Source organism: Castanea sativa, chromosome 6, assembly GCF_040712315.1.
Source record: "Castanea sativa cultivar Marrone di Chiusa Pesio chromosome 6, ASM4071231v1".
Taxonomy (NCBI): Eukaryota; Viridiplantae; Streptophyta; class Magnoliopsida; order Fagales; family Fagaceae; genus Castanea; species Castanea sativa.
In genome coordinates, this window is record NC_134018.1 from 45,578,934 (window position 1) to 45,603,474 (window position 24,541).

At 33.9% G+C, this 24,541-nt stretch overlaps 2 protein-coding genes across 6 annotated transcripts; both read right to left on the minus strand.

The window, feature by feature from the left end:
• Positions 1-677: 677 nt before the first annotated feature.
• Positions 678-9,071, minus strand: LOC142639118 (folylpolyglutamate synthase). The gene is made up of 16 exons (XM_075813221.1): positions 8,883-9,071; positions 8,637-8,767; positions 8,471-8,536; positions 7,888-7,997; positions 7,212-7,272; positions 5,964-6,047; positions 5,777-5,833; positions 5,589-5,649; positions 4,739-4,785; positions 4,552-4,629; positions 3,489-3,653; positions 3,101-3,394; positions 2,825-2,903; positions 2,381-2,533; positions 1,922-2,082; positions 678-1,020 (listed from the first exon to the last, which is right to left on the minus strand). The coding sequence occupies exons 1-16, from the start codon at positions 8,890-8,892 to the stop codon at positions 961-963; spliced, it is 1,617 nt and encodes a 538-aa protein (XP_075669336.1). The 5' UTR covers positions 8,893-9,071; the 3' UTR covers positions 678-960.
• Positions 9,072-14,657: 5,586 nt separating this feature from the next.
• Positions 14,658-23,713, minus strand: LOC142639120 (folylpolyglutamate synthase-like). 5 transcript variants are annotated; one of them, XM_075813223.1, is made up of 16 exons: positions 23,413-23,713; positions 23,177-23,289; positions 23,036-23,101; positions 22,795-22,904; positions 22,190-22,250; positions 20,874-20,957; positions 20,698-20,754; positions 19,825-19,885; positions 19,020-19,066; positions 18,832-18,909; positions 17,639-17,803; positions 17,276-17,548; positions 16,634-16,712; positions 16,166-16,318; positions 15,560-15,720; positions 14,658-14,944 (listed from the first exon to the last, which is right to left on the minus strand). In XM_075813223.1, exons 1-16 carry the CDS (start codon positions 23,420-23,422, stop codon positions 14,885-14,887), a joined length of 1,578 nt encoding a protein of 525 aa, XP_075669338.1. In that variant the 5' UTR covers positions 23,423-23,713; the 3' UTR covers positions 14,658-14,884. The 5 variants fall into 5 exon arrangements, with proteins under 5 accessions (XP_075669338.1, XP_075669339.1, XP_075669337.1 ...); XM_075813224.1 differs by having other exon boundaries at positions 15,560-15,723; positions 22,190-22,269; positions 23,413-23,620; XM_075813222.1 differs by having other exon boundaries at positions 15,560-15,723; positions 23,413-23,567.
• Between the last annotated feature and the right edge of the window lie 828 nt (positions 23,714-24,541).

The following is a 24,541-nucleotide window of genomic DNA, read 5'->3' on the forward strand; positions in this document are numbered from 1 at the left end:
AATTTTTATTTCTTCATTTAACTGTTGGCTGATATTGCAAAGTGGCAAGTTGGCAACTAGTGCCCTTATTTTGAAAATTGAGGCATTGAAGGTATGTGCCTCACTTTATAATAATCCTTCCCTTCAGTTCCGTCTATGATTGAAGCCTGTTTTTAAATGTCCTACTGACCCCAATTTTGACAAAATGCTGTTCTTTGGAGGAGTTCCCAGCTGTGCAGGTGTGAATAGAGGAGGTTCTAGTGGGATCAAAATGCATTGTTACCCCTTACGTAAACTTTACAAATAGTATCTGAACCATCTAAAAGTTGCTATTAAAAGGCAAATTTGATCCCGTAAATTTTCACTATTGTTATCCCGTTTACGAGCGAATTTATTTTTAAGAACGCCGGAAATAAGCTAAATTTCTTTTTAATCTGCCACAAACAGATGGATGAAATGCCCCCTAATCTATTACCAGATGGATGAGGCATGCTTATTTCTTCCCTTTTTTTCTTTTTCTTTTTTTCTTTTTTTTTACTTTTTATTAATACTGGATGAGTTACCTCTAGCAATTTTAATTTGGACGAGGTTCGTAGAATTCTACAGACCCAATATCTGGAATTTCCATTTTCTCTAGCACAGCGTAATCAGCTGATTTTCTGGAGGTAGTGAAAGAACGTGTGCATTGCTCTCGTAAGTTTCTTTATTTTTTAAAAAGGAAAATTTACTTTATTTTTTAAAACTACAAGATGTTTCCATTAGCTAGTAGCAACCAAAAGAGGAGGGGCATCATCTCTCATGCCCAAAGAATGCTGACATAAAGAGCTAGCAGTTCCAAGTTACAACAACACAGCATGCAGTAGAAGCACAGTAACAGGCACTAGAAATCACAGAGGCCATTAAAGTAAAGATGACCTGACTCTTCCGCCCACGCATCGTGAAATGCCAGAACATTTGCAGACTTCAAGTGGTGCCTGCTATTCACTTCTTGGCTAATTTCAGCACATCGCCCACAAGATGTATAGAACCAGTCACAAGGACCTGATGAATCAATTAAACGAAAATCAAAAGACAGTCAAACAAATGGAGTAAGATAATTCCAATTTACAAGGATGTTATATTACCATAACAAGTTGCAAACTCATGGATTTCCAATGATACACAAGTCAAGTGGCTATGGATAGAACAGCACACTTATGGTTTAATTCATTGATGTAAGCCATCGCAAGTGTAGCAAAGTGTAGAAATTACCCATCACAAGTGTAGCAACTAGCAAGTTGATGTAAGCCAGTCTTGAGATCAGATTACTAAGAGGCTCGATCATATTAAGAGTTTGATTTAATTCAACAATCAAATTTGACAGAACCAAATGAGAGCTCACTATTTCTATTCAAAGCTATCATATCTTCCACTAAAAAAGAATAAAAATCTTCATACCAACTAAGACTAATATCACATAATCTTGATAGAAATGTGGGGTTCCAAGTCTTAGAAATTACCCATCGCAATTGTAGCAACTAGCAAGTTGATGTAAGCCAGTCTTGAGATCAGATTACTAATGCTCTAGGTCAAGGACATAATTTAAATTGGGTAACCATGGTTTTCAACTGGGCACTGCATACATAGCCCATTCAAGTAACATTCTTAAAATTGCACAAGCACTATCAATAATTCAGTTAAAACTTTTTTTTTTTAATTTTTTTTTTAAATTAGTCAAATGGAGATAGCTGGAAATTTATATATATATATATCTATCAAGAATTGTCTGAAAAGTTATGTTTGGTGACAGGCTTATAGGAGCATAGAAAGCATTCCACAATTGATATGCATATGTATATTCCAGAATTGCAACAATAGAGAGGAACCAACTATGACCATGTGTGTCCAAACAGGTTATATAGTATTAAACATGCAGTTTTCTCCAACAAGAAAAAAGCACTACCTGAAAACGAATAGATTGGTTCTGTTGGACGTAGTCTCTGAGCCATTTAATAGCTATTGGGAGAGAAGAAAATACTGCACTGTTCGCACAATTTTTAACGCACAGTTCTGTATCATCTTTTACTTCTTCACAAACAGCGTCCATGCTCTGGGCATCAACTCCTATTAAAGCCAAACCAAGTTATTGAAGCTGTCTTTCATGTATGCTGGTATATACAATGTATTCAAAGACAAATAAAATTGGATAGAGATTGCCTCATATCTATAGATGTATTAAGTTTTGCAGAGCTTCATATTATGCAATCCAATAATAAATATTTCAATCCATTTCTAAAAATGAGTTAGTTCACCAAAAGTTAACATATTAATTCATTAAAAGACAAAAAAGAACCTTTAAAAAAAAAGGGAGCTATAAAACCTGTAATATAATAAGAATATGTACAATGTATTCGGTCGATACCTTTGTTACCCTGCACGAGGTTTTCCCATACTCTTTGAATAGTAAACTGCCATGACAAATCAACTTGAGAATCAGTGGATGATAAAGCATGGGATCCAACTTTATGATAAACTGATATATTTGGTACAAGAAGCGCCTTCTTGAAGTGGACACCTAAAATTTCAAGCAAATATTTGTTAATATTCCAAGATATCAAACAGATTTCTCTAAAAAAAAAAAATTCCTCGATATATCCCATCAACATTCAAGGAAATATTTTTCTTATTCTGGTTTTTGAGCATTCATTATTCGGCAGAAATTGCATGGTTCAAACTCTTATGTATTTACTTTACAATCACCTGGGTAAATGCCTTAGCACTTTATCCAAGTCATACTATTCCATTACTAGGTCATTATGTTCTACATATTGTTATATCTAAAGATGGTTCTTGATTGAGTACTCACCATGACTGGCACATGTTTTCAACAGGCGCGGAAGAAGTAGCTGAGGATCTCGCACTGACATACAATTAAACAAGAGTATCTGCATGCATTTCTCAACAACTTTAGCTCAACACCACCAAAACATATATTAGGTAGCAAATTTAAATCAACTACATAGCCAGTGCCTGGTGGCATTTTACCTCAACCTGATTTAAGTTCTACTTTTCCACATATGTTTTCCCAAGTGAATATTTAAATAATAGGGACTTGACAGGGTTCATTAGTTCTGTGATCTACCTGTGTAGAGTTCTTCCTGGATCTTCCCCCAGAGTCCCTCTGTATCAATTCGTTTGAAGTTCTAGCATCATCCTGTGGCTGATAGTTCAAGGTCTGTTGCTGGCTGTCTTCTTTAATGGCAAGAGAAAACCACCTTGCACATACTTCCATGCTTTCAGGACTATGGGCTCCATCCAAGTAGAACACCAGATCTCCTGAACGTTCAATGTCAATATGTCGATCAGGGACAATTTGAGCCCGTCCTTGCAAACTGGCTGTTGATAGCCCTTTGATGAATTGCTCTGGCAAAGAGCTCTGCCCCATGAAGATTTAAAAATAAATAAATAAAATAACAATTTGATATAACAATTTACAGGCTGAATATGAGAATTCTCATGTTAATTCTTACATTTTGTTGTAGATTGGTCACTTCAAGATGACCAGTTCTCTGAAGCCAAGTGGAGCATAGTACCACAGCGAGACCTGCATTTAGATATTGATGCTCACCTTCAAGCCCAAGTTTTGTACCATTTAGTAAGTTGGCATCTAGCGGTGGCACCACCTGAAGATGTACCTGTAAGTAGTGCAATATTCTCAGCTCGTTGAGGGATACAACCTTTTCTATCTTTCCCTTTTGGTAATAACTTGATTTATTGGGACCCATCAGGATGCAACCTAGTGGTTGGAGGCTTGGGATGAGCTGTAGTCTTAGACATCCTGAATTTGGTTCTCACTAGGAGTTCCCCTGGATTAACTGATGCAAGATTCTGGAGGGTGGGTTTGTGTAGCTGTGGATTTCTCCCCAGGGGTAGGTCCAAAGGGCCCTGCCTTGGTGAGGTTCCACGTCATCGAAAAATTTATTGGGGCAACCAAGACACTGGATTCATAAATGGTATAATGCACTTATTCACCTCATAAAGAATATCACACACATTGAGATGCTCTTGAATAAATGAATGTTGGGGCAGGTGGAAGGGATTTCTCTCAATAAAAGACAGCTCTCAAGTTCTGATCAACTGTTTATCAGTTACCAATTTTTGACAGTCCATAATAGATCTACTTTAAGAATATCAAGACTTCGACACAATATAAACCATGGCTGAGAAACAAAGAATCCCAACAAAAGTTTTAACAATTTTTCAGCAATGTCAGTACTTTATCTTCTTCTTCTTTTTTTGGTGGAATATACGTAGTAGGAAATGCCATTACTTCATCAAGCTTAGAAAAATTAAAAAGGAGAAAAAATGTTCAGAAAATTTGTTGCAACACTTCAACCCGATTGTTTGACAACTCATAAGAATCTCATTCATAGACCAATTTTACATTTTTTTTTTTAAAGACCCAATATATTTCATTAAACTTATGGCTTCACTAGTACATCAATCATTATAGTCTTGAGCCTAGTTCATAGTCATGCACATTCCAACTGTATGGGAAACAAAACTAACTGATGAAATAACTATGCAACTTACATCCAACTGAGAAGCCTTCTCTTCAAGTACACGCATTGCTTCATCAGGTTGAGAGACAGTAAAGGCTGGAACACCATGCTGCAAGAGGACAGACAAGTATAAAAAAGACTAATGGATGTGATTGAAAGTGTGTCACACACAAAAAGCAGCTCCATTAGGCACATGCTCTTCAAATACTAAAGAACACCTTGAAGATGCCAGCCTTCTCCCCAGCAATTTCTCCAATTGTATTTCCTGTGTAAGGTGCCCAGCATAGAAAATAAAGCACTTATGCATATTAGAGCTAAGAACTCTTGAAGCGCCAGTTTTAAGCGTACGTTTACAATTAGTTTTTGTACAACCATGAATCCTACCACAAACATATTATTAACTATGTTCTGCATAAGCACCTCAAAGACTAAAATAAAACATAAAAAATAAAAAGAGGGAAGAAGAAAACTCTGGCGCAAGACAAGTTTTGTCATTACTATGCCATTGTTTAAGTTTATCAGCCTCCAAGGGCCTACAAATTGACATTCTTGCCAGTACCATCCCTGCAAAATGTTATAGCTCACAGATTGCACACAGGGTTCTGACCCAAAAACTCATTCAAATAAAACTAAAATAAAACCTTACATAAACAAATAGCATCTTATTTTTGAAAGATATGCCAGAGTTTTTATGCGAACAATTACATTCACTAGTTGGGACCACAGTATATGTAACAATGAAGGAATATAATGGAGTATCAGTATATTTTGCCAATTACTACAAAGATATTAACCAGTACCGAAGGAAAATATATAAATATATTGCAAATCAACTAGCAGTGCACATATTGCAAATCACAGCTCAACACAAAAAAGTTAGCTTTCGTTGTTTTTTTTTTTTGTATATAAATTGTTACTCCAAAAAGTTAGCCTTGTGTAATAAATTTTTTCTTACTTATCAAATATATAGATATATAAATATATATACTCATACATTTACATTTGTTGCCACAGCTCCACATTAAATAGTACAAGCAATTACCTAGGTTACAGAATTAGAACACTAACCAAGAATCTCCATGTGGTCATAGCCAAGGGAAGATATACCACATACGATAGGTGCCTGAACCTGAAATGTTATAGCATCAATTCTCAGGTTATCCTTGATGTTAGCTTTAAAGCAAATGTCAACAAGTAACCATGTTCAAGGTGAATTTAATGCATAGACATCTTACTCAATCAACATTTCCACGTACCACATTTGTTGAGTCAAACCTTCCACCTAATCCAACCTCCAAGATAGCAACATCTACCTGCATAGATAATTACACTAAAGGGGATGTTTCTATTTCCAGTTCTCTAATAGTAACAAAGTCCATGAATCGGAAAATCCATGCATAAAAAGCACTGTACAGCGAAATTGGAAGATAATTCAAATCAAACCTGCTCCGCTGTAAATATCTTGAAGGCAAGTAAGGTAATAAAGCGGAAGAAAGTAGGCATTGGTACATCATCATTAGTATTTTCCTACATACCAACAAACAGAGAAGCCACCAGAATTAAGAATTTTAGGCAAACTTATCATACAAACAATGTTAAACAAACAAAATCACAAACATTTTTTGCTCAGTTATACAAAATTGCAACAAATAAATAAATAAATAAAATTAAGATACTCTTTTCTCCATCAGAACTTAAATTTGTGACAGTGACATGACAGCAAGGAATGGAAGCTGAGATTAAGCTCACAATGGAGAATACAAATCCTCTATCCCACTTTTTGTGATCTCCACTAATCACAACTTGCCATCAATTCTTTTACTTTCCTTATAAAATTACTAAATTGAAAAAAAAAAAATCAGACACATGGCATACCATAATTGATGGAGCATGAAGTGGAACTATTCCACAATGGATAGGTTCAGCCATCCTAAGGCAATATGTACGTATGTATGTACTTACACACACACACAAAAGTAAACCCAATCGCCAACCAAAACAGCCTATTCAGCTCACATTGGTCAGAGAACTGCTACTTCACTTAATTCAACAGACTTATTGGAGCAGGCTTTACAAGTCTGCTTTTACTTTATCTCTATCTAGCCATGTACTACATCCTTCAATTGATTTTGACATCAAAATATCCACCAAAATTATATATCTGGTGCTTTGCAGTACCACTAATACTTATGACATTCCATGCCAACAATCTTCATTTTGTTTATGTTAGACACTTATACCAGCCTGCCACTTGGAATCATCTCACAGGATTTTATCTGCAATTATTCATTGATCTGCCACAAAAAGAAGCTGCAGGAGTGTCCAAATTGCATTGAGTAGCCAAACAATCATTAAGAAGCCAAAAATTATTATTTGTGATCTCTGATCGGCAGTTTGTATGTTTTATTAAATTCCAGCTTCAACAACATCTCACTGAAATAGACAGCTTGCATGATCAAGCATTTACTTATCGTATACAAGAATTTGAATTAGTGGTGCAGCTAAAATGACTGTGTAATGTTTCTTAGTTAAAAGAATATAGAGAGAAAATGAAAATCCTTAATTTATCACTAGCAAATATCCTGTATATTACTCCCGTCAGTAACTACTCAAATAATTTACAGTACACCATGTCCAAAGATAGAGATTAAGGTAGAATTAAATGGGGGGCGTATATGGGCACAAACATACCTTTAGTCTATCATAACACCACCAGAAATATGCTAAAAACTTCTCTTCACATATGTCCACACTGCGGCAGCCAACCAGAACAAGAAATATTAGCTAGGAGTAGACAACAAAAACTAGTATACTTAGGGTCTGTTTGGGAACAACTTATTTAGATGAAACTAAAAACTTTTTACTGAAAGTACCGTAGATAAAAATAAAAACTAGTTGAAATAGTATAGTAGGACCCACGAATAGTACCAAGAACTATAGTGGAACCTATAAATAGTAGTAAAAATAAGCTAAATAGTAAAATAAGCTGGCTTTATAATCTGTTCCCATATGCAGCCTTAGTGATTCAGGAGACACAAGGCTCTAGGACATCTAGGAGGTCCAAAATATGCAGAAGGAGAATGAAAGCAAAACAACTTGGAAGAACGCATGACTAAAGAACATGAATGAACCATCAGTTTTGTTTAAGATAAAACAAGGCATGGAATGAGTCCATTGTTTCATGAGAACCCGAAATCATATAATTTACTAATATAAACACACAGTTAAGATATTAGACAGGTAATAACAGTGCTTCAAACAGAAACCTGATTCTAAGAAAGAGAAGAAACCGAATTATCAAACTTCACCAGTTAACTTATGTATATAAGAGGTCACACATCTATTTAGGAATTTAAAAAAAACTCACCCATCCAAACGAAATCTTTCTCGAATATCAATGAGGTGAGGAGACGTGAAAAGCCCAGTGTGGAAGCCACAATTACGTAATATGGCTTCTGTGAAGGTGCACGTGGATCCCTTTCAAGCCCCAAAGAACAAAGATTAATCGGTGTGATAGCATATGCAAGCAAACTTGACTAGTAGAATTAATCTCTACATAAATTTCTGCTACAAATTCAGTTTAATCCATAAGCGTTAAGCAGGAGGTAAATGCAACAATAAATTAAAATAAATTAGGGTGTTGGCTATGAATTCTTAACAGACTAATCAGAATCGGCCACAAATATCAAAGAGATTCATTGCAATATTGGTGCCAAACCCTAATTTGATCTCTTTAAATATGAAAAGCTAGTACCTATTCTAAAACAATGCAAACTTCGTTCACACATTTCAAATTCGCAATGCGAAAGTAGCTAAAGGTTAATTATCACAATTCTCTAACCACAATAATTACTGAGAAACACACAGCAATAATGCTAAATCGAAATTAGAACAAAGAAAAAATATATATATATACAGAGAAATCAGAAAAACACACTTTGGTAGAGTACCTTTCCCTTAGTTCCAGCCACGTGAATAATCTTCAACTTTGAAATCGGCTCCTCCAAATCCAGAATCTACAAAATTTCATCCAATTATTACCAAAAATTAAGAACAGAACGAATTTGAAATTAAAAAAAAAAAATCGAAAAACCAAAAGAAGATTGAAGAAATTGCCTTAATGTAATCGAAGAGGAGGTCAAAGCGATCGCCCTTGATGCTGGGATCTGCACGACTGCGTTTCGTAATCAAAGAGGACAAAGCATCCAATACCTCTTCGTACGGAGTCACTGACGCTTTCTGAGAGCCTTTTGCCAAATAAAAAAAAAAAAAAAAAAAAGGCATGGATTTCAAATCCTCTTCTTATATAAAGCAATCTACTATGTGTGTGTATCAGATAGAGATAGAGAGTGTGGTCAATACCTTGGTCCATTGGTTTTATTAGCTAAAACCTGAATTCAACAGAGAGTGAGTGAGTTATGAGTTAAGAGCTGAATTCAACGTAGAGAGTGGGTTATATATAGAGTGAGCTGAAGATTCATATGAGAATGAGATTGGGTTCGGAGGGTCGAAAAGGCTTTCAAGGGAGTGAGTGAAATGAACATGTACAACGGCATTGGTTGGAAACTTGGACGTATTTGAAACACAACAGTAGTACGACGTCGTTTAAATTCCTCCCTTAATTTTTTTACACTTTTATCCCTTTCTTACCAACAGTAGTACGACGTCGTTTAAATTCCTTTGAAACTCAACTTTGGTATTTTTCTTTTGTTGTTATTAGGTCGGTGTTTTGCTTATTGAGTCTAGAATTTTTGACACTATAGACAAGCTTGGGCTTGCAATTTTTGCCTGATTATCGGGCCCAATTATCATTCTAATATATTTTTAAATTTTGGTTTCTAGAGGTATAAATAGTACTAAAATATGTTCATTTAAATATCATTAAAAAAAAATCTTGATTAAATATTGTGGGATGTCTGAGGATCGTGGGGGTACCATACACAACACCACCTATAAGAGCGTGTCTGACTCTAGGACCCTATATAATTTTCTTCAAAAACGATGGTCACAAGTCCATTTAATTGTCATTTGGAATGGACCGGTTCACAACCAAAAATAAAAGAGAGTTAAGGTCATGTTTGGTAGCAATTTTTTACCTCAATTTTCTGTTTTCAAGAATAGTTTTCTATTTTCAAGAACAAAAAACTTGTTTGGTTACTCACAAAAAGCAGGAAACAAAAACTATTTTTACTGCTCTGTTTGTTTCAACAATGATATTTTCTAAAAAAATGAGTCATTTTTCAATAAGCATTTTCTATAAAACTATCTCATTTTTCAAACTTTAAATGAATTGAAAAACAACCTCCTAACTTCCCTTACTTAGCTTGCTGTGAGATAAAGTTGTTTACAAAAAAAATTTAATGGAGAACAATCTCTAAAAATAAGTCATACTTTTTATGTTGACCAAATATAGTATTTTTTTTTTACTCATTTTTTTTAATGTTATCAAGCACTAAAAAAATATGAAAAACTATTTTTACATAAGGCTTTCCGTTAAAACAAACACCTTACATCTTAAATTAGGAAGGAAATAGAAAACAGCCAAAGTTCCTTTATTTAGCTTGTTGTGAGATAAAGTTGTTTTCAAAAAAAATTTAATGGAGAACAATCTCTAAAAATAAGTTATACTTTTTATGTTGATCAAATATAATTTTTTTTTACTCATTTTTTTTTTTATGTTATCAAGCACTAAAAAATATGAAAAACTATTTTTACATAAAACTTTCCGTTAAAACAAACACCTTACCTCTCAAATTAGGAAGGAAATAGAAAACAGCCAAAGGGAAATTTCCAATTTTCTGTTTTTTAAGGCTTAAAAAAACACGAAGGAAACATCTCTATTGCTCTTTTAATGAAATGGGGCAGTAATTCGAATTGTGACGTGATACCAAAAATGTATTTTTATCTAAAATATTTTTTCTCCTTATGTGTACCTAATATAATTCTTCCCTCTCTTTCCCATGCACAAATCTCATTTATGCGCCTCCATTCCCTCACAAATCACAATCCTATTAATATTTGATTTTTTTATTGCAATTTTAACTTCACGATCAAACACAACAATATATCTATTACTTATAAGGAAAAAGTTTCTCTACAATCTAAATTGGAGGAACTCTCTCCAAACTATGATGTGTCAACATCAAAAATTGACACCTGTCCAATTCAACTAAGGCTGAAATTCAAAAATTAACTCTGGTTAACTCACTTTTCCATATCTTTTTTTATTTAAAAAAAAAAATTATTTCTCACCATCATCACTTGGTAAACGCTCAGTCCTCTCTCTCTCTCTCTCTCCTTCAACGTAAATCCTTCTCCATCTCTCTCATTTGTTCAGCCACCACACCCAACAACCAATAGCCACCTCACCCGATAGCCAACAACCACCACGCAACCAATAGCTTTAATACCCAAAACTCAACCACTACCAACAGCCACCACAAACCATCACAGCACAGCCATAGCCACCATCACCAGCGACACCCACAACCTCTGCAAATCGGGACCCCCACCACCCAAAACCAAATCACAAACTCAACAAACCACCAATCAAACCCACAAGCACCACAACTCACAAACCCACATTAGAAATCAGAGACCCAAAAAGAGCATATTGTTTTTGACATTTTTCACCCAAAATCAAATCACAAAACCTAGCCAAACCTGTCGAAACCCAGCCACACTCGCCGAACCATCGCAACCCAGACCCACGAACCACAAACTCGACCTCATCTTCTTCACTGGTTTCGCCGAACCACTATCCACACCGGTTGCTGGAGTCAAACCATAGCTCAGTGAGAGAGGGAGATGGAGAGAGACCGAAGTCAGATTCTAGCTCTGTGAGAAAAAGGGAGACGGAGAGGAAGAGAGGCGGAGAGAAAAGATAGAGAGAGTGAGAGATATTAGAAAGAAAGAAAGAGAAACAGAAAATAATATAAAAACATAGCACTTTGCTATAGTGAGCTGCCATGTTTAGCATTATTATAGTTAAGGATGAGAAGGGATTTACGTTGAAGGAGAGAGAGAGAGAGGTCTGAGCGTTTACAGGTGATGATGGTGAGAAATAATTTTTTTTTTAAATAAAAAAAAGATATGGAAAAGTGAGTTAACCAAAGTTAATTCTTGATTTTCAGCCTTAGTTGAGTTGAACAGGTGTCAATTTTTGGTATTGACACATCATAGTTTGGTGAGCGTTCCTCCAATTTAGATGGTAGAGAAACTTTTTCCTTCTAAATAATAGATATATTGTTGTGTTTGATCGTGAAGTTAAAATTGCAATAAAAAAATCAAATATTAATAGAATTGTGATTTGTGAGGGAATGGAGGCGCATAAATGAGATTTGTGTATGGGAAAGAGAGGGAAGAATTATATTAGGTACACGTAAGGAGAAAAAATATATTAGATAAAAATACATTTTTGGTATCACGTCACAGTTCGAACTGCTGCCCCATTTCATTAAAAGAGCAATAAAGACGTTTCCTCCGTGTTTTTTTAAGCCTTAAAAAACAGAAAATTGGAAACTGCCCTTTGGCTGTTTTCTATTTCCTTTCTAATTTGAGAGGTAAGGTGTTTGTTTTATCCTAGCGAAACAAAAGTGGTGCTATTGCTATCTGTTAATTTCAGGTTAATACAAATAGTTTCTTTTGAATAAAAAAATCTCCTTCATTTTGGTCTTAGTCTCTCCCACTTAAACTACTTTTTAAGTTTTATACAATCACCTCTTCTACGCTACCATATTATGGCAGACCATTTTTTTTTTTTTTGGGATAGATATGGCAGACCATTGATTTGAAACATATACACTAATATAAATACTAAATAAGATTAAGAATAGGAGTGAATAATGAATAAACAAAGATTAGTATTCTATTGCGGACCATTGATTTGAAACAAATCAACAATTACGCTTCTCAAAAAAAAAAATCAAATATTAAATAAGATTAAAGATCAGAATGAGTAGATAAAGAGTAGTGCTACAAATATTAAAAAATTTACTATATTAAACTTAGATATGCCAACATTCATAGAAAGATAATTCAAATATTCAATTATAAAGTAATTAAAGTCTACAAATCATATTCAATGCCACATCAGTGTATACTTGTAGTACTTTTAATATTTTTCATAGATAATTGTTGCAAATATTTACCAAAAAAAAAATTGAACTTTTTTAAAAAGTAGTTACCAAATAAAATTTTCTGTTTTTGTTTTTGGAAATTGTTTTTCCTTTTCAACTAACCAAACATGTTTTTCACTTTGAAAACATTAACGCTCTGTTTGTTTCAACAATGATGTTTTCTAGAAAATGAGTTATTTTCTAAAAAACATTTTCTATAAAACTATCTCATTTTCCAATGTTTGGTAACAACTTTAAATGAGTTGAAAAACAACTTCCTAACTTCCCTTATTTAGCTTGCTGTGAAATAGAGTTGTTTTCCAAAAAAATTTAATGGAAAACAATCTCTAAAAATAAACCATACTTTTTATGTTGACTAAAGATAGTTTTCCTTCGACTCATCTTTTTTTAAGCTACCAAACACTGGAAAACAAGGAAAACTATCTTTACACAAATTTTTCCATTGAAACAAACGGAGCGTAAATATTTGTTTTTTCCTTTTTTTTAAAAACAGGTTTTTAAAATAGAAAACAAAAACAGTTACCAAACATTACCTTAAATTTTTTAGTGAAAAGAGAAATTATAATTTCTTATCTATTAGAAGGGAATTTCTAAATATGTTTGGGCATTTTTAGAATTTCATAACTCTTGGAAAGGAAATTCAAGCATGTATTAAGCTGTTTTGGAATTTGTTAATTGTCAAAGAGAAATTTTGGGAGCATGTACCACCAAAATGGGAGGTGGGAAAATTTTGGAAACAATGAGAACCTTTTTCCCATGTTATTAGAGAGGGTTTTAGAAACATGTTAAGAAAATTTGTGGAATTTTGTAACTGTTTAAAGAAAAATGCAAATTGATTTTTTTAGCCAAGAGACCTTCTTGATGAAAGATTTTTGTTTTGGGGCTTGATCTTTTGATCATGAGGACTTTATTAATGAAAATTTTTTAGTTTGAACTTGGATTTTCTACTATGGCAAGATTTTGGAAGGCAAAAATCCTACCCAAGTTGGTATGTACATGCAGAATTTTTCTTGACATGCATGTGGAATTCTTTTCATTCTTTTCCTTAAGGATGAATGCTAAGCACATGCAGAACAATTTTTTATTTTCTTGTGACATCCTATAGATGATTGAGTCGTGTTCCTTGAAAGATTCAACCCATGAACATGCAGGAATTTTTTTGGACACATGTAGGATTATTTTTCTGGAAAGATATTTTTGATCTACAATTTTTCTGGAGAGATATATGTCATACACATGAGGAATTTGAATATAATTATCATAACATACATGATACAACTAAGGCCGATGAATTTTTAGGCCACCTCTGTGTTTTGCTTGGGCTTGCAATTTTTGCCTGATTTTCAAGCCCAAGTATCACTCTAATATATATAGAGTACTGTATTAATTTGGTTTATATAGAGTTACTACGCAAAAAAAATATGTTCATTTAGATTTAGATTCTAAGTAAAACTCACCATTAGTTTGGATAGAACAACCCAACACCAATCAAATCTTGAATAAATATCTTTAAACAGAATCTAAGTATTTGTAGCTTATTGTCGAATTTGAGTTCTGATTGGTGTACCAATAGCTTAGCCTCTCTTTTGGGCTGGAATACAAATTTTCACTAGAATTGTGGCTAGGCATCAATTATTATAGTCAAGCCAATTTGTGCCGTAAACATGTGAAATTGTGGGTTCAAGATGCACCAAATATCTTTGTAACTTATTAATTAAGAATTTTTGGAGTAACTTTCAATAGCACGGCCTATTTAATCAGTTAATTTTTTGGAGGGATTGAAACATGTCCCTTATAAGTTAACTATACTTTATTCTTTAAAAAAAAATACAGAAGTTTCCATTGGAAACAGAAAAATATAGGCATCATAAAACGGAGACATTATATGATCTCTCATGCCCAAAGAACACCGACATTAATAATTAGCAGTTTTAACAATATATCAAGCAGCAATGACACATCAACAGTCACTAAATATCAGAGAGAACTCACTAGAAAGTTTTTTTTTTTTTTAATTTATGAAAAGCCTAGTAACTTTATTAAGATGAAGATAAATTCAATATCCTCTTCACATCATTAAACACCAGCATATGTAACTATAGGACCATTTTTTTTTCCCTTGGAGTGAGTACAACCATGGGGCTTCAATTGACCACAATATATGTGCTTGTGTGTGTGTGTGTGTGTGTGTGTGTGTGTGTATGGGACTTCAAGAGGCCCTGCAGCTCATTTCTTTATGAATTTCAAAATGTCGCCCATAAGATGTAAAGAACCAGTTACAAGGACCTGATGAATCAATTTAAACAATATTAGAAGACAGGTAATTGGATGGAGTGAGATCATTCTTTACAAAGATGCTATACGAACATAAAGAACAAAATGCAGAGACAAGCAAGGAACTCGTAGATGAAACAGAACAGCATTACAACAGTCATACTTTTACTCATTTAAAGGTGGGCTTGCAAGTTTTAGCAATTTACTCAATGCAGGTGTTGCAAATTGATGCAAGTTGGTCCCATGATTAAATTAATCAGGTTGTAGGTCGAGTAAATAATTAAATTTGTCTAATCATGGTTTTCAACTGGGCATTGAATACACTGCCCATTCAAGTAACCTTTTAAATTTCACAAGCACTCAAAAAAATTTTGTCAAACTCGTTGGTATCAGGTTGCAGGAAATATATATATTTCCAATTTTGCAAGTATAATTTGAAAAGTTGTTTGGTGTACAAGCTCTTACCAGCATAAATAGCAATCTGCACTAGTTATACATATGACCCATCCATAACTGTGACAATAGTAAGGAACTGACTTCGACCATGTTTTCAAATGAGGAAAAATGTGTGTCAACAGGTAATACAACATCGGATATGCAATATTCTCCAACAAGATAAGGTATTACCTGAAAACGAATAGATTGATTTTGTTTTGCACTGTCCCTAAGCCATTTGATAGCTAAAGGGAGAGAAGAAAACACCATACTATTCTCACAACTTTTAGTGCTCAGTTCTAAATCATCTTTTACTTCTTCACAAACACCATCTGTGCTTTTGGCATCTCCTCCTACTAAGTCAAAAACAAAGCAAACTAAGCAAATGAAGATGTCTTAATTATGCTCTATGTATGATATACACATGCCAAAATGGGCAAGGAACTTCATCCCCAAAAAATCTAACTGTAATTCTCAAAATAAGCTGGGAGTTGTTAACCAAGTCTACCAGATAGAAGATGATAGAGGGCATGTGTGAAAGTGTGTGTGTGGGAAAAAACAATAAAAATAAATAGTGATTGCCTCACATCAAAGACATGCAGCAAGTTTTTGAGAACTTCATATTAGGCAATCCAATAATGACAACTTCCATACATTGCTGAGGATGAGTTAATCCAAACATTTGAGGTGATATATTAATTGATTAATTTTTCTTTAAAAAAAAAAGTAACTTGAAAGAAAGTGCTGAGGCTACACGATCAGTAATATAAGAATATTTAATATGTATTAAGTCAATACCTTTGTTACCCTGCATGAGGCTCTCCCATTCTCTTTGAAGAGTGAACTGCCATGATAATTCAACTTGAGAATCAGTGGGTGGCAAAGCATGGGAACCAAACTTAAAAAATGCCGTCATATTTGGTACAAAGAGTGCCTTCTTGAAACGGACACCTAAAATTTCAACCAAATATTCATTATTACCAGGAATATCAAAATGAAATTGTATTACAATAAAAAAATTCTTGATAAATCAAATTGACATCTAAAGAAAATTTTTATTTTCAGCACATTTATCCTTGTTTGTGGTTTCCGAGCATTCAATATTCTGCAGAAATTGGATCGTTCTGATCATTATTGTTCACTTTAAGATCACCTGGGAATATTTTACAGCTGATTTTACATCCATGCACTTTAACCCTTGATCATTATGTTCTATAATAATCTTATATCTACAGATGGTTCTAAGCTTCTTGCTCTAGTACTCACCATGACTAGCACATGTTTTTATTAGGCGCAGAAGAAGCAGCTGAGGATCTCGCACTGACATACAATTAAACAAGAGTATCTGCAAGTATATGTCAACACGTTTAGCTATACACCTTACTTTCAGGGAGGCAAGGAAAAAGGAAGTTTACGTCAACATTAATTAGAAGGAATAAGGCAACAGAGCATCAAAGGTCAAAACATTGACAAATTTATTACTCTTAGCTTAAAATAAAAAGGACAAATATAGAAAAAATATTACTAATCTTCTATAGACATTTGATTCTACCATGGAATTGCTTATCTGGGCTTGATTTCTGGAAATTAAATTCAAATTCAAACACATACTGAGAATTGGAAATGAGGCTCCTGTCCAAGCAACCAAATACAGTACAATTGCTTTTCAAGTGCAAAAAATCAATTCTGAAATTTAGACACTCAATAAGTACTAATGTTTGGAAAACCACACCGCTCAAAGAACCAAAAAAGTGAGAGGTTCAGGGGGTAGAGGTCAACCACCTGCTTAGCTGGATTTTGAACTCAACCTGATTTTAAGTTCTACTCTCCCACCTTCTTTTTTTTTTTTTTTTTTTTTGAGTACCAAATAATAGGGACTCAAAAGGGTTTAGAGGTTCAGTGCTTTACTTGTATAGAGTTCTTTCTGGATCTTTCATCAGGGGGCATCTGTACCAGTTCATGTGAAGCTCTAAAATTATCCCGTGGCTGGCTGTCTTCTTTAATGGCAATAGAAAACCATCTTGCACATATTTCCATGCTTTCAGAAGTATGGGCTCCATCCAAGTAGAACACTAGATCTCCAGGGCACTCAATGTCAATATGTTGGTCAGAGACTATTTGAGCCCGCCCTTGCAAATTGGCTGTTGTTAGACCTTTGATGAACGACTCTGGCAAAGAGCTCTATTCCATGAATTTTAAAAAATAAGAATGTATCAATTGGTATAACAAATCATGGCATAAAGGAGAGCTCTTATTATGTGCAGAACTTACAGTTTGTTCCAGGTTAGTGATTTCAAGATGGCCAGTCCTATGAAGCCAAGTATAGCACAGTGCAACTGCAAGGCCCGCATTTTGATACTGATGCTCACCTTCAAGCCCAAGTTTTAGACCATTCAGCAAGTTAGCATCCAATGGTGGAACCACTTCAAGATGTACCTGTAATCAACTTGATTTTTTTCATAACATAAAGATATAGCCTTTTATGTTCTTCCTGTTTGACACAGTACAGGTTAAATAACCTGCTTATTAAGGCAACAAAAACAGCTAGATTTGAATTGGTATAATGCACTTCAACTTGTTAAGACTCCTACGAGACATTGAAGATGTTCTTTGAACAATGGTCAGATAACCTGATATGTTGGGACGAAGCCCGGCCTTTTTAGATGGGCTTGGGCTTGCAATTTCTGGCTGATTTTCAGGCCCAACCATCATTCTAATATATATTTAAATTTGGTTTGTAGAGTTACAGATAGTGCTAAACTATGTTAATTTAAACTAATTAAAATCACCATCATTTTGGATAGAACAATCAAACACAAGTCAAATCCTAATTGAATTTCTTTAAACAAATTATAATTAAATTAGGCATGTTCTTTCTATAAATTTTCTAATTTGAATTTTTATTTATTAATACTTACAAATATCTATCATATATCTTCTTCTTCTTCTTCTTTTATAACTATCCTAAGCATTGCACGGGTTAGCAACCTAGAGAAATTAATAAGGCCAGACTAAGGCTAGGTGAACTGAAAAGCCCATCCTAGATGGAAGTAACAAAGACCCCACCAATAGCCCTAATCATTCTCAACTTCTAATCAGCCACACACACACACTCTCTCTCTCTCTCTCATGGTTTTAAAAGGGTGAGTACTTAATTTTATTTGGTACTGGATGTGACAGACAGAGGTGATGTGCAGTCATGACCAGGCCAATTAAGTATTGAAGTATTGCAGCCATAGAGTTAGTATCGGATTTGAGTTCTGATTGGCTTACCAACATCTCGGGTTACAATCAATTGTCATGTCTTTTGGTTGGAATGCAAGGGAATTTCACTCGTGTTTTATGTTCCAAAAACAAATACCCATAATTTTCATTATTATTGTGGCTAATCAATTGTTATAGTCAAGCCAGGTTCAGAGTCTTGCATATTCCAAATAATATGGGAAGAGAACTATGCAACTTACACCCAATTGAGAAGCCTTTTCTTGAAGAACACTCATTGCTTCATCAGGTTGAGACACAGTAAAAGCTGGAACCCCATGCTGCACCCAGAAAGGATAGACAAGTATAAAAAAGACCAGTAAAAGTGACTGAAATTGTGTTACAATTCCCATTGGCATTTGCTTTAAGGAATTGTGGTTCAACAGAAAACCTTGAAGATGCCAGCCTTGTCCCCAGCAATTTGTCCAAGAGTATGTCCTGGTTAAAGAATCCAACAAAGAGAAGGAATCACTTATTCATATTAGACTGAATTACTCTTGAAGCACCGTAGTAGTTGACTATGATCTAAGAATTTTACCTATATAAATTTACAAATAATTTTTGTACAATCGTGACATATATAACAAGCATTTATTTGTTAAATTTTGACATAATCACCGATAAGGCCTAATCCATAAAATTCAGGTGCAAAATCTTTTTCATCATTTACCATGCCATTGTTCAAGGTAAACAGCCTTTAAAGGCATTAGTTTGACATGCTTCCCAGTATCCTATTCTCACAAAACATGACAGCACATACAAATGCAGACACAAGGTTCTGGGCCTCTGGCCATTAAAGTCATTGGAAGAAAAGTTAATAAAATCTTATACAAACAGATCATGTGTCATGTTTAAGGATATTTGTCATAGTTTTTACACCATGTCAAAGCAACCCTCACTAGCTGGACCACAGTAAATATACCACTGAAGGAGCATGATAGAGAATCAGCAAATTTATATAAATCTACATATTTCACAAATTGCTACATGAACATAAACGAGAAATGCAGCAAAAGGTCAAATTGTTTCCTAAATTTCAACTAGTAGTGCACGTATTGCACATTAAAAGTCAATACAAAATGATAGCTCTATCTTAGAAAACTATATAAATATATCAGCTCACTCACTTTCATTTACAATAGCTATGCATCAATTATTTACATGAATTACCGAGGTTATGGAATTAGAACACTAACCAAGAATCTCCACGTGATCATACCCAAGGGAACATATACCACACACAATAGGTGCCTGAACCTGAAATGTTAGAGCATTAATACTCAGGTTATTCCTGGGCATCAGCTTTATAGAAAACTAATACTAAGCCCAATGCAAAGGATTAATAAAAATTATATGTAACCTAAATAAAATCTTTCAATAATCTAATAAAAATTGAACAATGTAATAAATAACAATAATAAAAAGAACAATAAGTACTTTAGGTTATATAGTGAAAGCATCTCATGTAATACCAAGTTGTTATCAAAACCAAAAATTACAATAGATTATTAGAATAATTTAAAATAAAAAAACGGAAATCCATTTAAATATCTTTAAATTTTGGTACTTGACAGATTTCGAACTGCAGCTACCCCATTCCTCACCGTACTTCGCAGCTACTACACGCACCCACAAACATGTTTATTCCATCCCAAATATCCAAAACCATTTTCCCAAAATAACTTGGATAAAGGTTTCTAACTTTTATTTTTAATACAAAAATTATAGTATTATTCAAATAATTTAAAAATAAATAATGAAACTTTTTTCAAATTCTAGAAAGTAGAAACTGTTGGTAATAGAATTTTAATTGTAGAAGTGTTTTTAAACACCAAAGGCTCTTTTGTTGATTGGGATAAAAAGTATGTAAAATAAAGAGGCAAAAGGATTGTCATGTGGCATTAGGAGGGGAAAATAATAATAATAATAACAATAATAGAAGGAGATGGCATCCATTTGGCACAACCCCAGCTTGTAAGACACAACTTTTCTTGTATAGAATATGATGTCAACATTAGACCATGAACAAGCTGAATTTAATCAATAGATACCACAACAATTACACGTACCAAATTTGTTGAATCTAATCTTCCACCTATCCCAACCTCCAAGATAACAACATCTACCTGAAAAGAAAATTATATTTAAGAGGATGTTTCTGATTCCACTTCTTTAATAGCAACAAAGTTCATGAACAGGAAAGATCTATGTGGGGAAAAGCCTGTGCAGAAAAGTTGGATCAAACCTGCTCTGCTGTAAAAATCTTGAGTGCAAGTAAGGTAAAGAAGCAGAACAAAAAGGGCATTGGTAAATCCTCATTCGTATTTTCCTACACACAAACAAATATATAAACCATCAGGATTATTTCATTATGCTAGCTCATTTTTCAAAAACAAAAATAAAAAATATCCTTTACTCAGAGATCAACAATGATATTTAAGCAAATAACATAGTTAACTTAAAATCAGAGTTAAGCTACTACTTCCCTCCTTCAAAACAGAAATTTATAACAACGGTATGAGAACATGGAGTGGGTGAGGTTACTCTCACAATGGGTAGGTTCAACACATTTGGCCCTAATGCATGTAATATATGTACATGCATACATTCTTACATGTATATATAGGTACATATACATATATACATATCAGTACATGATATGTAGTGATATTTCTCATATAAATAATTATAGTGACAGTCAATCTGGTTTCAAGTTGATAAGAACAGATAACCTAAGCAAACCCAACAGGCACTCAAAACTAACTATTCTTTTCAAGTTGGTTACAGATTCTAATTAATTAAACAAGACCTTAACTCCTTGACTCCAATTGCTTGAATCAGGCTTCACAGGTCCCCCCTTCTACCATTAAACTCTATTTAGCCCTACACTACACTCTAAAATTTCATTTTAACACCAAGAGAACCCCCAGAGTCATATATATCACTCTGGAGTATACGGTTGGTTTACTAGTGCTATTATTATATGAACAGAGTGCACTAAAAAAAAAAGAGTTATGATATTCTATTCCTGTAACTTGTTTTGTATATGTTAGAAACTTATATGCATATCCCACATTGAATCATCTCAAAGCATTTTCTCATTACTCTGCCACAAAAACACTGCTGCAAGAATTTTTTAATTGCATGGCTAAACCAAAAGGTCATATTAACAAACCAAAATTTAATGATTTTTAATTTATGGCTGGCCAGTTAGTGTTCTTATAAATTTCAGCAGCATCAACATCTGCTGAGATAGACTATTTGCATGACTCCATGATTTTGTGCCGCAAAAAAATCTCTAAATTTATAAAATCATTTATCAAATGCTTCCTTGCATATTTAAGAATTTCGATGATTAAGTCCTGCCACTATTATTATTCTGTATATATTTCTACTCAAAAGAATCGGGAAAAGAAAGAGAATGAACATCTTTAATTTTAGATACATCACTGCCAAAGATCCACTCCATCTACACGTAGGTATTACCCAAATTACATGTCCAAAAGCTATCAGAATTCAGGGAAGAATTAAAAATAAAATAAAATATGGGCACAAGCATACCTTTAGTATATCATAACACCACCAGAAATGTGCTGAAAATTTCTCTTCACAGATGTCTACACTGAAGCGGCCAACCAGAACTGATTATTAACCATAGCACCTATAGTTATGATGCAAATGATTTTACAAAATTGAAAATGAGAAAAGACACAAGGAGAAGAAAAACAAAAAAAAAAAGTAATTTTTGTATTGGTAAATCACATACGCACCCAATGACTTTTAACTTAAGGCTCAATGCCAAGAGATCACAATAATCAGGAAGAACAAATAACAGAAGTAAGTGCACTTGGCGCTTCAGAAGACAAAACGCGCTAGGATTTGCCCAAAAGATTTGCTGAAGGCATGAAAGTGTAACAATAGAGCAGAACCTATGACTAAGGAACAGAAAAGGATGAATCATTTTTTTATTTTTTATTTAAGTTTAAACTTTAAACAGTTCATTGGATTTCTTTTCGCCAAAATAACAGGAAATCATGTAATACACAAAGCAAAGAGAAACCAATGCTGTGTTCTATTAAGAGAATAAGAAATCAAAACACCAAACACCATCCGTTTTACTTATAGTAAAAACTAAAAAACACCTGTTTATGGATTAAAAATCTCACCCATCTACACGAAACCTTTCTCGGACATCAATGAGGTGTGGAGACGTGAAAAGTCCAGTGCGGAAGCCGCAATTACGCAATATTGATTCTACAAAAGTGCATGTGGATCCCTTTTCAAGCCCCAAATAAAAAGATCAATTAGTGTCTTACTACATATACAAACAAGTTTATTGAGTGTACATTTATTCTTCACATAAATTTCTGTTAAAAATTAGTACTGATTCTTCACATAATTTAGTACCTTCCCTTTGGTGCCAGCTACGTGGATAATCTTCATCTTTGAAATAGGCTCCTCCAAGTCCAGAATCTACAATAAAGTCATAACATATACAATTTGGACCAGGAAAAAAAAAATGTCATATTTGCCAAATTCAGAAATTACCTTAATATAATCGAAGACGAACTCGAAGCGAGAACACTTGCTGCCCTTATCAGCAGGACTACGCAGCGTAATAAAAGAGGACAAGACATCCAAAGCCTTTTCATGAGAACTCACTGAACATCAACAGCCACATACAAAAAAAAGAAGAAGTAATGGGTATGTTTTTCATATATTAACACACACACATAATTTATTCAGATAAAAGACACAGAGAGACGATGGCAACTGGAAATTACCTTCCTCCATTGTGGCTCGACTATAAGACGAATTCAACGGAGAGCGTTAACGGGTTATATATAGAGTGAGACGGAGCTGAGTTTTGATGGGATTGGGTTTTGGAATTTTGGAGGGAGTGGAGAAGCAAAAGTCGTTGGAATTGCGTTCGATCTTCTGTTAGCGTGAACATTAATTAGAGTCTAGTATTCTTGTGGATACTGATATGATCGAAATTGATTGATTCTATAAAATAAAAAAATTAAAAATTAAAAATAACAAAAACTATTGCCGGGAGGACTTATTGCCCAATCAGGTCAGCCCTTCTTGGTTCAACAACCAAAATTAACATATTATTAATTTCTGTTTGTTGTCGCATATAAAGAAAAAAAAAATTATTAGTACAGTAATATTAAAAAAACCAAAATAATAATTTGATATTATCAATATTAGTGGAGTATTAAAAATGTTAAAATAATAAACTGGTACATATAGGCAGCCGCCTCTAGTGTCATGAATAAGTGACCATGTTACTAATACCATGTTATGTAGTCCACATTTACATAAAAATTGTCATCCCCAACTATATTTTGAGCTCGCTGGTTCCAAAATCGGTAGTATTGTGCGTGTTTTGTACGCCAATCAACACCAAATTTTCCTGTCAACTTTACACAATACGCGGATTTATCAAAATTGTCAGTAGGCTACTTTGGACATCTTTGCAACAATTCAAATTGTCGCATGACTCTCTCTGAATGGCAATACTCAACAATTTGGAAGCATAGCAATGACGTTATTGTAAGCCATATATGTTTTTCTGCAAGACACCATGGATGCAAATAATCATCGTACGGTGTCCAAACAACTTGCGATTCCAATTACAATAACTATGTTATAATCGATCAAGACAATAATATAATTAGTAAATTAACCATTGATGCATTGTGACAACATATATTACCTGATCATTATTATGTGTGTTGTGATTAGAACGGTACGCATGTAGAACATGCGTTGATGTGTGAGTAAACGTTCTCCTGGTATCCCACCTATACACAATTAATGATTGCCACTGATTTTAGGGTATGGAAGTATCAAGGATAAACACTACAGTATACAATATTGTATAGAAATAGAAAGTAAATATTATAC